This window comes from Numenius arquata, chromosome 10 (genome assembly GCF_964106895.1).
Source record: "Numenius arquata chromosome 10, bNumArq3.hap1.1, whole genome shotgun sequence".
Taxonomy (NCBI): domain Eukaryota; kingdom Metazoa; phylum Chordata; class Aves; order Charadriiformes; family Scolopacidae; genus Numenius; species Numenius arquata.
In genome coordinates this window covers 14,528,613-14,543,820 of record NC_133585.1, presented here as the reverse complement: position 1 = coordinate 14,543,820, position 15,208 = coordinate 14,528,613, and the positions used below count along the sequence as shown (strand labels likewise).

General features: G+C 39.6%; 1 protein-coding gene across 4 annotated transcripts in view; it reads right to left on the bottom strand.

Moving 5' to 3' along the window:
- Window positions 1-630: 630 nt before the first annotated feature.
- The window catches only part of PHYHIPL (phytanoyl-CoA 2-hydroxylase interacting protein like), a 60,469-nt gene continuing 45,891 nt past the window's right edge, over window positions 631-15,208 (bottom strand). For 2 of the 4 annotated variants that reach the window (XM_074154452.1, XM_074154455.1), the window contains 4 exons: window positions 11,693-11,889; window positions 6,521-6,695; window positions 5,414-5,531; window positions 640-1,985 (listed from right to left, as the gene is read on the bottom strand). In XM_074154452.1, the coding sequence (XP_074010553.1) occupies window positions 1,451-1,985; window positions 5,414-5,531; window positions 6,521-6,695; window positions 11,693-11,889 (1,025 nt within the window). In that variant the 3' untranslated portion in view covers window positions 640-1,450. Of the gene's footprint in view, window positions 1,986-5,413; window positions 5,532-6,520; window positions 6,696-11,692; window positions 11,890-15,208 lie in introns of all 4 variants that reach the window. The other 2 variants (XM_074154454.1, XM_074154453.1) reach the window with 2 other exon arrangements.

Here is a 15,208-nt window from a genome sequence, read left to right as displayed (position 1 = left end):
CGCATGCACTTTGTAAAATGTCAAAGTATTTCTTGTGTTATAAATTGCCACATATATATATTAAAACAAGACTAGATTATTGCATTATGCTAAGTTATTTTGGATAGATAAAGTACATGGTATATAATTGAGTGTCACAGTTATCTGATGAGGAACGTTAGACTTCTTGTTTACTGAAAATAAGATTATAAAAAAAGATATTTTTCCATTGGAATTATGCATCTTTCTTAACTTTCAGAGCACCACACTTTGTAATATTAAGGAGATTTTTTTCACTATTTGTGATAGACCATTTGTGTGAAAAGTGGACTATTAACAGAAGGATTATCAGTGGTTTTTGTACTAGAAATGAAAAGCAGGGATTCTGGGAAATACCTAACCCAGATGTAAAGGAAGGAAGAATAATAAAAGAAAAGGGACTTGAATAAGTTGAACCACGTTTAGTGTTTTGCTTTAACTGTCATTTTGTATTGACCACGTAGTACAAGCAACCTGTCTTCTATCTTGGTAAGATGATTTTCATTTTATAAAGTCTATTATGTACCAACCATGTTTGTATTTCTATTGTATGTAATGGCTCAGCATGATTTTGAAGACGTACACATTTTCAAGTAGTTTGGAGGAAAAAGTATGAACACTAAAAAAGGAATTTTTTATTTCTTAGAGGTTTGCTGTTTCAGTGTACTGACTTAATAATTTATAACGTAACTTTTATGAATCAGAAATGGTCTCCTTCGTAAATCTGTTTTAATTAAAGTCATCTAGAGCAACAGGAACAGATACAGAGCTATTTGAAGTTTACAAACTACATCTTTGATAAGGGAAAATGATTTCATGACATATGTATACAATTGATATTAAAATGTAATCTATATATTCTATATGATTGTATAATATTTTATACAACAGTACAAATAAAATATTTTTCTATTATATTTATTATGTCGAGACACAGTTTCTGTTTTCAGTTAGCTAATATAAATAACATAAATAACACTGTCAAACAACACGTTGGAAGTGCTGACATTTCTAGGCTTTGAAATTTAAATCATGCTGCAATTACAACCTTTCATGCTGTTTGGAGTTATCCCAGTATTTGTTCAGTAGTTAAAATGAATGCATATTTAAACACCATTTATAAGCCGTTATTTTTATTTTGCTAAAGCAGTTTATATAGGATTTTGTTATGTTTGGCAAGAAACAGAAAACAATTTTTGCAGCATCTAGGTATAAATGGTTGCCAGAAAGAAATCCAGGACTTCTAATCATTTAAAGCATCGGGGGAACAGAAGGGAAAGAGGGAGAGAAGAAATACTAAAAACGCTATTGGAGATTTTGAAGACTCGTGTTTGCTTTTGGTGACAGCGGCATGTGCATGCTTCTGACAAAAATGTCTGACTATGGAAATGGGCAACGGAGGTTTGAAGGCTCCTAAGTAACGAGGGAAGTTTTAACGTCCAACACTGATATTGCAGGTCTTGCAGCTGGGATCTTTCTTTGCATTTGCAGTAGACAAGCTCATTAGTTGGTGACCAGTAATTTCCGCAACTGTGCCGAGGGAGAGATCCACAGGATCAGTGTAAATTACTTCCAAAATAACATCCTGGGCATGATGGTAAACCATGACACCGTCTTCTTCATCGCAGGTCAGAAATTTATTATCTTTTATATTTAGTTGAGGAAGGCGCTGCTTACAGAATTCGTCTCCTGGTGATCCAACCGGGGCGATAACGAGAATGACGTAGTGGTAGGCTGTGTACATGCAGTAGAAGTCTCCAAAGTACAAGTTAGTATTTGGGTTGAAGAGTTTTTCAGCTGCGATCTCAAACCTGTATCTTCCATAAGGTGAATCTTGTGGTGGCTTCCCAGTGTTAAACTCGGTGTTGCAGCTGAAGAAGATGCCTTCCAGCTTCCCACTGATCGGAGAGCCATGGCTGCCACTGTTATCCTTAACAGAGGGCTGCATAGCATTCCCGTGATGCTCTCTACAAATGAATGACTGGTATTGTTTATTTTGTAACACATGTTGAAGAAAAAGTAGAAAGTTAGGACATCGTGCTGTTTGGAAGCAGTACTGAAGGGACACAAAGGAAAACCGTTAAACTGAAAACTGTGGTCAGTGTCATGATCTTAGGACCAAGAAAATGAAGTGACGCCAGACTCAAAGACTTAGAATAACTCCTGCTCAAGGGAAAAATTGGCTTTTCCAGTCTGGCTGTCAGCTGTGTGGGTATTATATGCAGGCAAAGAAGAGCACAAACAAAAAAGCCCCCAAACCACCAATATCTTTAATTAGCCAATTTGTTCAGCCTTCCACTGCAATTCTAACAATAAACACATTTTAGTTTAATCACATGTTGAAAATTGCAAGTCAGTCTCAATATGCGGAATATACTGCTTGTTAATATGTATTTTTAGCATAGACAGTCTATATTTAATGTAGAAAACTGCCAATGAAAGTTATTTCTGAACGATGTTTTTCAGAGAGCTTATAGGAAGGAATGTACTGTCTGCCATAGGTGGGTTTTTTTTTTCCCCCAAATGATAATTTCAGATCTAATTTGTCTACTGCCGACTTCAATCAGAGCAGAGCTGGGCACAGAGTATTAGGCAATTTGCTTAGTTTCCACTTTGGTTGGTATCCAGCTTCTGCAGTCACTAGTCCTACGGGGGAAAAATGTACAAAACAAGACAAACTTTTTTTTTTTTTTTTTTTTTGCAAACCGAGCTCAATTTGGTTCCAGTGAAAAGAAACGTTCAATGTAACAATTGAATTTTTAAAACCCTAAATCCCAAATAGCACTCAGCAGCATTAGACTGATAAATTTAGGAGAACAGTCCAAAACACTCCATCTCATCCTCCCTTAGCACCTGAGATTTTATGTGTAGCAGGATGTTCTCCAGAGCTTGTGCCCCACACCTCTCTAGAAGTGCTGCGGTACCAGCTCTGGCTCTGTTTGCAGCTGCAACCATGGGACACCAGAAAAGGAAACATTCCCGTTTGTAAGTCCTGCAAAACACCAAATAGACTCGGCACCCTTTGAAAATGCCTTTATACACATTGACAGACTAAAAATGCATGAGGCTGTGGGGCTGGAGTCTTACATCCTCCTCTGACTTTACTTTTACTCTTTTTTCTTTTTTTCTCCCCCCCCGCCTTTTTTTTTTTTGAGGAGGGAGACAAGCCAAGAAAAGACTTCTCTCTCTGCTTTTAATTTGCAACAGCTCCAGGTAAAATGGTGCTGTGTGGGTTTTACTTGGTTAAAGTAGCAGTCAAACCAAACAAATTCAGTGTATACATACACACCAGTTCTAATCAACTGAGTAATGTCTCCTGCTGTGATTTTTTCATTATTTCTAATCTCCTCTGAAGCATATCTTAATTTGACTCTAAGATAAATTTCAGAAGTTTTCTGGCCCATTCAATACTACACAGTTATTGTCTCAAGCCCTGTTTCTCAAGACATGGATTGGGGTGCAGAGGGTACAATTGGTATTTATGACTGAAGTGGTTACTAGGGAAAAAAAAAAAAAAATTCATCTTGAATAATCACCAGAATAACCACCTGAAAAGCCAGGATTCTTGCAGTTCCATTGCTGTGGCGAGACACTGACATCCAGTGGCCAATTAGGCTAATTATAGGTCACTCTTCCCGAGGATTGGATCTGCTTTATGGTGCTCCCGGCCGAGGGAAGCAGCAGTGACATGAACTCTACTTACAAGCTCACACACTTCAAACCCTACATTTAGGGGTTGCTGCTTCTGCACCGTGACTGTTGCTTGTTTTCCAATGCTACTAGAGCTACTCTACAAGCTTTTCCAAGCTTGTTTACTAGCTGTGACACCTAAAGGGAAGCACGTGCTTAGGGTTTTTAACATAACGTTCAGACGGGTGTATTGCGGAGGGACTAGCCCTTGTGACCATATTAGTGCATTTCTGATCAGCAAACGCGACTATTAGTTACAGGTATTCTAGATTTATACTGACCTGCTAAAACACAGCTTTTTGTCTCTTTAACTCACTAACAGAAGGGAAAACTAACTAGTTTCTCTTTGTATGAAGCCCAAGAAAGCACATAACCAGAGGCAGAGGAAAAGATACACTGCAATCACCGAGAGTCACATTTGGCCGAACAGGGCCAAAACCACAGCTATAAATGCACCTCAGTGGTAATTTTCAACGGTTTATGAACACAGAGGCAGGTGCACTACGATTACACAGCTGAAAACAAAGCTATATGAGAATCAGAACCACCACAGGCACTTCCCTTCTGTCGTATCTAGTCCAGGATGGGCCCAGAGATTTACAAGGTCCTCAAAGAGCCTCAACAACTGCAATTCATTCTCTGCCTCCACTGAGTTTTGCAGCTTTGTCGCTATGTGCAATAAAATAATTCTTCCAAAACACAGAAGGGAAAGAGCAAACCCCACGCTCTGGAATATACAAGACACTCCTGGAATCAAGCAGATACTCCTGACTACAAAGTGGGAACATTTCCAATGGTGGTGGATTTGGATTCCCTCTATTATTTTTTTAATTCACTGGTTTTAAAAAACTTCTAGTTCTTGACAGGTACGAGTGTGACACCCACATAAAACTGGAATTATGTGGCACAGCAGCAGCCCCATCCCTCAATAAGTATTAAAGAAGCATAGTCAGTGCTGCCACCCTCCTGAGACAGCGCTGAAACAGACGTTGACACACCGCTTACCTCTCATCCGTGTTCTTCTAACAGCGCAAGGTTTCCTCTGCAGGCTGGCTGCTCCTGCTCAGGCAGTACAGGAGCCTTGACTCCTTCTACTGAAAATTCTTCTTTTCTATTGCAATATCGCTTCCCGATAGGAAAAAGGAACCTACCTCCAGCTATCCCATTTATTCATTCCAACTGAAGCACAGTGTTGTAAAACTGTCTAAACGTCATCCCCTCTCCTTCCCCACATGATCTGTAAATTCACATTCAGATTGCAGAACCCCAGTTACTATGCTGAGGCATAGAAATGGAGTGATTGTACACGGAGAGCAAGTATTTGAAGTGGAACTCTTATATTCAGGCACATGCCTATGCACACAGTTGTGCACTCCTACTATTAGACATCTCACTCTGAATTTCTTAGTACAATAGAAGTATTTGGCTACTAAACACTCTGTTATGATAAACAGACACTTTAATCAGACTGCAGACCCTGTGAACACTTCAGTGTCTGCTTCAAAACACAAAACTTATTACCTAATAGGAGTGCTGAGTTAAGCAAGGTGGAAGAAATTAGTTCTATTTTATTTTTATTTTTTCCCTTCTTCTGAACTGGCAATAAAGCATACAGACATTCTGCTCTAGCACAGCTGCCTCCATTTACTTATTTTCATTACTTCCTTAATTTGCTAAGCAATTTTGCATATGCTTACTTTCTTACCTGATATAATCAAAGTATTCTTTGTGCTGATTCCGATAAAAAACAGACAGTTTAAGCATACGGCCTGCAATCACTTCAGCTTTTTCCAATAGCTGCGTTAGGTGAACTTTTGAATAATCTGGAAAGAAAAGACAATCTGCTAGCATGGGGGGGGGAGGGGGGCAGGGAAAAAACTACCGTACTCTCCAAAAGCTACACAGTCGCTACACTTAAAATTAGGAACAGAGCCTTGATTACATACCTCACACCATGCAGCAGCTATACAGAAACTATACAGCCCAGCAGGAGTTTCCAACAGTGACAGGAGACACTTGGCAGGAACACGCATGTTTGATTCTCCCCACTCCTTTCCCCAGGAATACTCTGCAAGCCTATGGCAACTTTCAGCAGTTAGAGCTGGGTTCCTTGTATTTGGGAACACAGAGGAGCCGAGAAGTGCCCTCTCTTTGTCTTTTGATAAACTGTTTGCTCCAACGTACCCAATACCTCACTTCCCATGACTAAAAAAGCTTGCTTTGGACCCAGCCTAAACAGCATCTCAACCAACACTGGATTCACAAAGAGCTCACTCGAGCGCTCAGCTTTCACACAGGCCAGCACATTGGCACTAGGTGATGAACATCCAAAGGAAGAGACTTATAAATCAATGGCAGGCTAAACCAGTCCTCGAGATGGCGTGCTCAGGCTTTGCAGCATGCAGGGGAGGGAGAGCAGCAGAGCGTCTTAAGCAAGCTGTCTGTTAGGGAGCGGCCACTCTGTCTTCTCTCCACAGGTGCTAGTAGCCAGCAACAGGCACACAAGTGGCCCTGCTTCACGCCGGTTCACCCGTCTCCTTTCATAGCCTGGGACAAGCAACGGTGCCAGGCACAGCGCTTTGGGGCAGCTAAGCTATTGCCGAACAAAGGGGCATTCCAGCTGCCTCCCTTCTCTCATTAACGCACCAAACCTGAGCACGCACAAAGCCTGAAGTTACAACTCCAGTTCCCAGGTGTGACTGCTATAACTCTGCCAGCCTAGTTGGCACTGGTAGGTGGCTTGCCCACTCACGCAGCAAAGCTAGCGTTAGTTGCATACGTCCTATGGTGCATGTTTCCTCAGCAATATTACCTGCTGTGCAAAACTCGATGATTTCACTCCACTCAGAAACAACATAATCGCCATCAACTTGCTTTGATGCCGTCTGCACTGCGACTGTGTATTCTGTTCTTGGGCTCAAGAACCAGTGCCCACGGACTGTCATAGGCAAAGGAACAGCTTTGGCCACCAACTTGGTGGGTACATCCTGATGGAAACAAAAAGACAAAACAACACCCAAGTCAGCAGTGCAACCAAACCAACCCACCACCCCCCTTCCTTCGTGGTTTTTGCAATGTAATCCCCAACCCCCAGCTCTTCTGTGTAAACCCGAGTTCCTCCTCACAGTCCATTGGTGCAGCAAAGTTAACAGAGGGGCTGAGGACAAAGGTCTGCTCTAAGACCTACGGTGATAACTGGCATGTATGAATTTATTATTGGTTCCAAGTGAATATAGACTGGTACTATTATGTATAGCCCAAATACATAATTCAGACTAGTGCCGTTTGTGCTTAAGTATGCAACCAGAGAAAGACATGCTATTGAGCACAAGGCTATCTTAATTTAAGAGCTTCTGGTGCTCTCACTTCCATAGTTTTCTTTCAGTCGGTGTAACCAAACAAAATTCCTTCTGCCATCAATCAGTCCACCCGTATTGCTAGTGGTATCTTCCAAACCAAACTTCAACGCAGAACATTAAATGTGATGCAGAATAACTTTGTGTGTTTTACATGTATCAAAATACCTTTATGTACAGGAAGGGCCAGAAGAAGACAAACATACAGCTAGACGGTTTGTGCCTGTCATTGCACCTCTTGCTTCCCACCCCACCACCATTTCAGATACTCTGTTTTGCTCACCACAGTGAGACAAAGAAGAATAAGCTGCTTGTTGTTGTTGAAATACTTAGTTTCTATGGCACCAAAGACTGTAGCACGGACCACCAAGGGGAATTAAAAAATGAAGAACTGACCAGTTTATGCTAGAACTGTGGGTGAAAGGCCTCACAGTGGAGTTGAATGCTTCTCTGCACGGTGTACCCGAGGGGCTGTGATAGAGCGAGGGAGGTATTTACTCTTAAATATTTAACAGTAATCATAGAATAGTAAGATGGCTGTCATGTGAAAAGTGGGCATTTTAGATAATATCCATGGCTGTCCACTTATAAATACGAGTCCATAGTTACCCACCTATAAACACTCGCACAGCAGTCCCTTAAGGAAAAAGGAAATAGAACAGAGATGTTTTCTGTTCCTGATCTGTAAGCAAGACCTAAAAGATTTTTATTTTTTTTTGTGTGTCTTCTATTGTGGAAAAATATCTTTATTGCTTTTCTGTCAGCAAAAAAAATTCATCAGTTTCTGTATTAGGAAACCGTAAAATTAGTAGCTTTTGATATTACAAGAACTGGAATGTGATTGACTGATAATCAAGGGTAAGATTTTGTTGTCATGATTTCTTTTTTGCTAATTCTCATTTAAATCAAACAACAGCTGGGAGAAAACTTTATCTGTAAAGGACTCAGTTGTGCACTCTGAAATAAATAATATATAAAAGATAGAGAAAAATTACAAGGAAAAAGAAAAGAAACCTCAAATGACACTTAAAGCTGCCACCCTGGAACTCCATTGCAAAGGCATCCCCTGGAGTGTGTCTGCTAAGGCTGAAGCAGTCAGCAGCTGCTGCATCATTAGTCCTCCTGTCATCTCTGCTTTGGCTATGGTAAAAACTGCCTCCACCTGGGTCAGGTCTCTGTGCCCACAACCCGGTGGTGGGTTTTGCCCCCATTTAGTTACAGTTTTCACGTCACATTAAAAGCCTCATGGCTCCCATGCGTCAAAGCCTTACCTTACAGCTGTGTATGAGGAAACGCTTCTACCTGTACCAAAATAGGGCAGACTACCTACAAGCACATTAAATAGAGGGTTTTCTCTTGCACAGCTGGGGAGGAGGGGCAGACATGATGCTTTTCATAACTCTAATCTGTTGTTCTTTTCCTAAGCAATTTTTTTTTTTTTAAGGTTGCTATACTGACCTCAGGAAAAAATGTTCAAATGTTCACATTGAAATTTCTCTGGGGATTTTCCATTTCTTCCTTTCATCTCTTTTCTGCCCGGCTCTCATTCCTGGCTGAGCCCCCAAAGAAGTGCAAAGGAGGTTGCATGCCAGCTGGGATTCTGGAGCGGCAGATGGCTGCTGCACCACCAGCACTTACCAGACAACTCTAAAGGTACCCAGACAGCAATAATTTCCAAGAACAACCTGGATGCACTGAATAGCTAACCAGGAAGTTATACGAGTCACACGAACTCCTCTCCCTTTTGTGAAGAGCTGCTTACTTTGCAGTCCCTTTTCATTGCCAAAGCAGCAACTTTCAATTTTCAGAGCTTTCTGCCATTTCATCTTATCCTTCCCTTTGCCAGGTCTGCTCATAGGCCACACTGTGGGAACTCAGCACACCCAGGTTCTAGTCCTAGTTTTGCTAAATATCTGAGCCTCATTTCCTATTACCTGGAAATAGGAATATGGATACTTCCGTATCTCAAAAAAAAAGGGGAGTTATGCAAATTGCATTGAGAAAAAGACAGTGTCTTATTAGAATTCTAGTCTTTACATACTAATACCAATACAAATCTCCTCCTTCACAGATGTGATGATAGTAGTTTTAAATAATAAAACTATATGCCCCCTAAATATGCCAAATATATTGTATATATTTGCCAACAGAAGAAGTATTGAAAGGATGAGTCATTCATTTGTGCTCTCCTGGGTACAGAAGGAAAGAAACACCCCCCTTTCCTGAAATACAGCACCTATCTATTAGGTTTAGTCTGTAGTCACTTGCTCACAGCCACGTGAGAAAATGGAGACTTAACACTAACTCTCTACAAGTTAGAAAACAGTTTAAGCTGGTCATCTGGGCTTATCACCTGTGAGAGAGACAGGCACTTGCAGACAGTGATTTACCCTACCCATAAGCTAAGTAAGGATGATTTTTTCCCCTGAAGACACCTGTTTCCTTCCACAGCCTGGTGCTGAATGACTCCTCAGAGTAAGTCGCAAGGCTCTTTTTTATAAGCGGTAGGGTTCACCCTTTCCTTTCAAGAATCTCTGCTAGGAGAAGGGGCAGTGATATCCTTCACCTTTATCCAACAGCTTTGTTACGAAGGCAATGGATGGATATAGGGGCTGATTTAGTTCCCTCCGGATGCTGGGAGGACTCAGTCCCTGGAGCTGCAGCTGCCAAGGTTATCAGCTCCAGACCCAGCAGGTCTGCCGCTGAGGGTTCAGCTCCGAAACGCATGTAACTAATGTTACAGGGAGGAAGGATGCAAGTCTCTGACCATACTAGGGTTATGGCAAATTTTGAATTTGAGCAATTTTTAATTTCTCAACAAAAGCTTATTCTAAAAACTTGTGTTAAAAATTACTTAATACTAAAGATGCATGAAAGCAAACACATATGTGCTCTGGCACAGAGAATTGTTACTCAGTCTGTGCAGTTCTCTCACCCACCCCGTCTGCTGTTGGGATTTCCATCATTCTGGCTGCAGGAAAACAAAAAAAATCAAAAAAAAACCCTTTACCAAGTCCTAACACAATTAGTACCAGGAAATTTGAAGTTAAGTCTGACAAGACATCCAACTTATTCATCATTTTAATTGATAGAATTTAGTCTCTGGTTTTTACAAAACCAATTACTTCTCTCCTTTGACTAAACACTTCATCACAGTAAAAAGCTAGGGAATTGCACAGAAAAACAAAATAAATCTAATGGCTTATCTTTATTACACTATCAATATCCTTTTTTTTTTTTCTTCTCTCCATTTTAACACTAGTATCATCACCGTGATACAGATTTTGAAGTGAATATAATGTTTGATCTGGTAGGGTGGCTCTCCCTTTTACAAAAAAAAAAATTTACAACTTTAGACCAGTTTGCACACAAACAAAAAAACATGTAGATAATTAACATGAAAAAAATTAAAAAGAATCCATCCAAGTAAGCACTTATATTAGAAGGTATATTTATTCCTGCAATTTAAAATGCCAATTCAAATTCAAAGGCTGCTAGTCCAAAAGTTATAACAGCAAGAAAAATCCCAACATACCCTATTTTATTTGCTACCACAATTAAAAATGGGTCATAATAAATGGCTATTAAAATATTAAATTTGGTAGTGCTTTGCGCACTGGATCCTAGCAACTGCAACATCTTGGCCAAACATGTAAAATTCTCGATTTCAAGCAGTACTAAGTGATTTTTCATTACAGTTAATGAATGTTACTTCTAACCACATTAAACCCAAAAAATGTCAAATAAGGAAATGTGAAAATTATAGATATGCTCTTAACAGCAGTCACAGGAAAAATACTCACAACAAAAAGACTCAGAGAAATTGGTGGAAATAGTTCCTGCTTATCCCACTGGTTTATAAGCCAATAGTAATTTAGGTGTTGGTAGAATTAGAGCTCTCATATTTGCCTTGGTGGTTATTTATGCCTTGGTAAACCTTATCTTTTAGAGCTATTGCCAACATGGTTTTTAAATTTGCAGATGATTGTGTTGTTTAATCCCCTGCCTCATTCCATGTTTCTCTACACATCTCAGTATTTCAACTATTCTGAGGTCAAAGCAAATTTTGCTGCATTTGATAACTACAGATTCTGCAATACGCTCAGTATGTCCCTGCGTCGGTGGCTTGAGGAAAGAGGCCAGATGAATATTCAGGTCACAGTGCTGAGTGCCACAAACTAAAATTGCTGGAAGCCTTCCTAGAAGGACATTACAATTTGTGAGTCTTCTGTTGAAATGACATGTGTTGCTCTCATGCGTCTGTCACTGAACAAGGAAGGCACAGAATGCATAAACTGTTTAAATAATGATTAAGAACTAGTCAGGAATAAAAACGTCTATCTTGCAATAAATTTCACAGGTATAAAATCTGTTTTAGTTTCAAATTAAATAGAAAAGGTAATGTTTCATTCTCTATTAAACAAATATATTTATGCGTACACGCACATAGGCTAGAGATGGAGAAGATATTCCGAGTAAAACAACTGTCAATCAGATTAACCAAAACCCACCTTTGCCGGATGCCCAATACCTGTTTCTCATGGTCTGGCTTTGAAAGATTAATAAAACACTGAGATTCATCTACTGAAAATCAAGTACTTCCACCTTGATTGTTAAATTAAAATTACCTTGTGTTTAAATTTGTTGGAATTCTTGTTTTCTTTCTTGTTGAGATCAATGAAGTAATGAGTAATGCGGTCCTTGGATTTAGAATCCATGTCCCAAGAAATCTTGAAGGAATCACACGTGATGTTACTGATTTTGATGTTGTGCGGGACTGGAAGTTCCTCCATCTCTGCAATCCCACTGTCTTGTGATTTATTCCCTGCATAAAAAATAAGCACGATTCATTCAGTTAAAGACCTATTAGGTATCTGCTTTCTGTGCTCCAATACAATCACATCTCTGAAGAGCCTTTCACAAAGTCTCACGGGTGGGACACAGAAGCAACTATGAAGTACCATTATGCAAGTCTCAGTTTCAGTGATGGGAAATATTGGGAAGGGATGAAATTCCTCATGTGAATAAGCACCAATACCATGTCAGTGGGATGCACAGACTGGCTGGTATCACAGCTGTGTGCAGTTGTAGTTTAAGAATAAGAAACATCTGAAGGTATCTGGTGCTACAGTATTTAGTTAAGATGCCAGCAACATCCACAGTTAATATAACGGCCCTATCCATACCTCTCAAAGACATAAATACAAATCATATTCAGTCTAAAACCACTTTTTAGCACAAAGTAGAACCAATCTCTTCAAGATTTATAGATGGCGTATACATATATGTACACACATATATAAAACACCGTTTCCTTCACAATGAAACATTTAACAGTGATTACTTGTTAAGCCACAGTAAAAGGGAAATACACACCAATTTCATTTTCTGGTCCTTATTTTCTCTATTCTGTTTGCCCAGTTGGGACCCTGAAGTTTTCTTGGGAAGGTTTTCTCTAATTTCTCTAAGTGCATATGAACAAATCACCATTCACCCCCAAAAGCATCACAAGTTCTAAGATTAGGTCTTCCTTTAGTTCCCAAGGCAACCTTATCGTAGAGCATTCTGTGAACATTAAAACTCAGAAACGTTAGGTGATCTTGCACCACATAAGACACAAGTCAAAAGCAAAAAAAAATAATAAAAAGAAGCAGAAAGACAAGAAAAATGAGTGGGTAGAAAGTTAAACATAGAGAAGATGATATAAAAGATGGAGTAAAGAAACATGGCATAAAAAAATAAAATGAAACATAGTTAAGAACAGAAAGAAACAATGGCGAAAAACAAGGCTAATGCCTGTGTAAGAAAGAGAGGAAAACTCCCAAATTCTGTCCAGATGAGGAAGATTGGAAGTCTATACAGAGATGTGAGGGAACACATTGTCAGAATTATTTTTAGTCACATTTAATTATAAAAAAAGATAGTATTTATATATTTCCATCATAACTGATAAAAAATTCAACACAGCAAGTGAGTCTAGTCTGTAATGATAAGAAAAATGCGACTTGGAAAACATAAGGGACATTTCAACCTATCGACATACATTGTCAAAGAATTATACCAACACCTCAATGCAGGAATATTAAGGTTGGCCTGATTGTTCAAAAGTCTCCTCAAGAAACTGCTTGGAGAAATCCCATGGATTAGTTCCATCTAAACATGAGGAGGAACTTCTTTACTGGAACAGGCTGCCCAGAGAGGTCGTGGAGTCTCCATCTCTGGAGACACTCAAAACCCTTCTGGACACGTTCCTGTGCAACCTGCTCTACGTGGACCTGCTCTGGCAGGGGGGTTGGACTAGATGATCTCCAGAGGTCCCTTCCAACCCCATATCATTCTGTGATTCTGTGCTGTGAAATTCAATCACAGAGTCTGCAAAATCCATAGATTTCCTGCTAGCACTCTGAATAAAATAATTTTACTGATGACTTTAAGAACCAATAATAACACTTTTCTATTTTTATTCCATTTTATGCATTTACATCCAACAGGTTGTCTATTGCTCTTTTTTTCTTTTTCAACCAATATCAAAGTCAGATGGTGCATGGTCCTTCACAAAATCCTATCCTATTTGTGCCATCCACAATGACATTTTCAACAGCTGTACTGGCTGTAGTAGACTCAGAAATACCAGTCATTACTGAAAGCTTTCTCTTCATATGAAATACATGGTAAGTGCTTTTCCCAATATGAGATTTCAGAAAGCCAGCAGGGAGAAAATGGCATTGCTTTCTTTGGTAAGCATTTTGTATTTGAAAAATGACTGAAAGCTCTACCAGGTACACTGGAAAGGCTACATATGATTGATCTGCCAGGAGCGAGGCTCTGTGTTTAAGCAGAAGATGGAGTGACACTGCTGAGGTTCCCAGACCTCCTGCAGAGCTGGACAGGCTTGGATCCCAGCATAATGAATAACCGAACAAAGACCGGAACAGCTATGCAGTCAGGAAATCCAAGCCATCTATGCCCACAATACATTAATGTGCAAGTTCTTACTTCAAAAGTAAGCTTCTATACTCCGTAACTATGAGCCCCAGTCATGTTACAAACAGCCAAAGCAGTTTAAGCTTCAGGAGATGTGCACAGCAGTGATGACCACTGACAAAAAGTAACAGAGATGAAAAAAGGTTTTGTTTTGGAGCACACCGGTGACAGTCAAAGAGCAAAAGTGCTTCTGTAAATGCGTATTGTTTTCTGTACAATTCTCAGAAATAATGTCTGGCATACATCTTTAGATGTCTAAAGGATGCTCATCTAATCGGATGCTCCCAATCCCTTTGCTTTATTTGCTTAAGAAGTGAATAAATAGTTCAAGTAAATGTCTAGCAGAAAATCTCCAGGTAATTTTTAGCAATATTTTTAATATGTCAGAAAAAGAAACCATTTGTATTACTAAGTGCTAAGCTATCCTTTTTTTGTGATGGAACAAAATCCAAAATAAACACTTCTCAGAAATCTTTAAAGCTCTTTGAAAGTGAAAAAAAAATAATTTTACAGACTTTGAAATACAAACAGAATATGAACAGAATATGAAATAACAACGTAAAATATCTCACAATCATCACCAGCAAGCAACAGTCTAGTTTCCCTTCTATTTAGAATATCAAGTACCTATGAAATTTGTAATGCATATTTTGATACACATTTGTATAGTGTATGTACTACACTGTGGGTAGTCCTGTATGTCTAAATCCTCTGAGTTGACAGGCTGCAATAGGAACCTGATAATGATACGTAGTATTAATACACAGGATGATGATTCAGTGAGTATTGGCAAATGGTGATTTTTGAATAGCAATTGGTGTACCACTGCATGGGAACAAGGGAAAAGAGGACAGAGCATGTAAAGCGTGCTCTTGCTCTCTTAGATGCTCAGGAACCGATGCTAAAGACTTAGATGCTAGAAACCAAACATGCAGGTATTGGACCACCTTTGCCCACACAGCAGACGCCCCAGCATTCAGACCACCAAGAAATTTTGAAGAAGCATAAGCTCTAACTCAGAATGTGGGTCCTGCAAAAGTAGTGTTTTTCAATGTTAGGAACAGCATTCTGTCCTGAGACATACCGCTGCTGAATGAGATGGGTGCCATGGTGACAGAGCATGCAGAGAAGGCGGACTTGCTGAATGCCTTCTTTGCTTC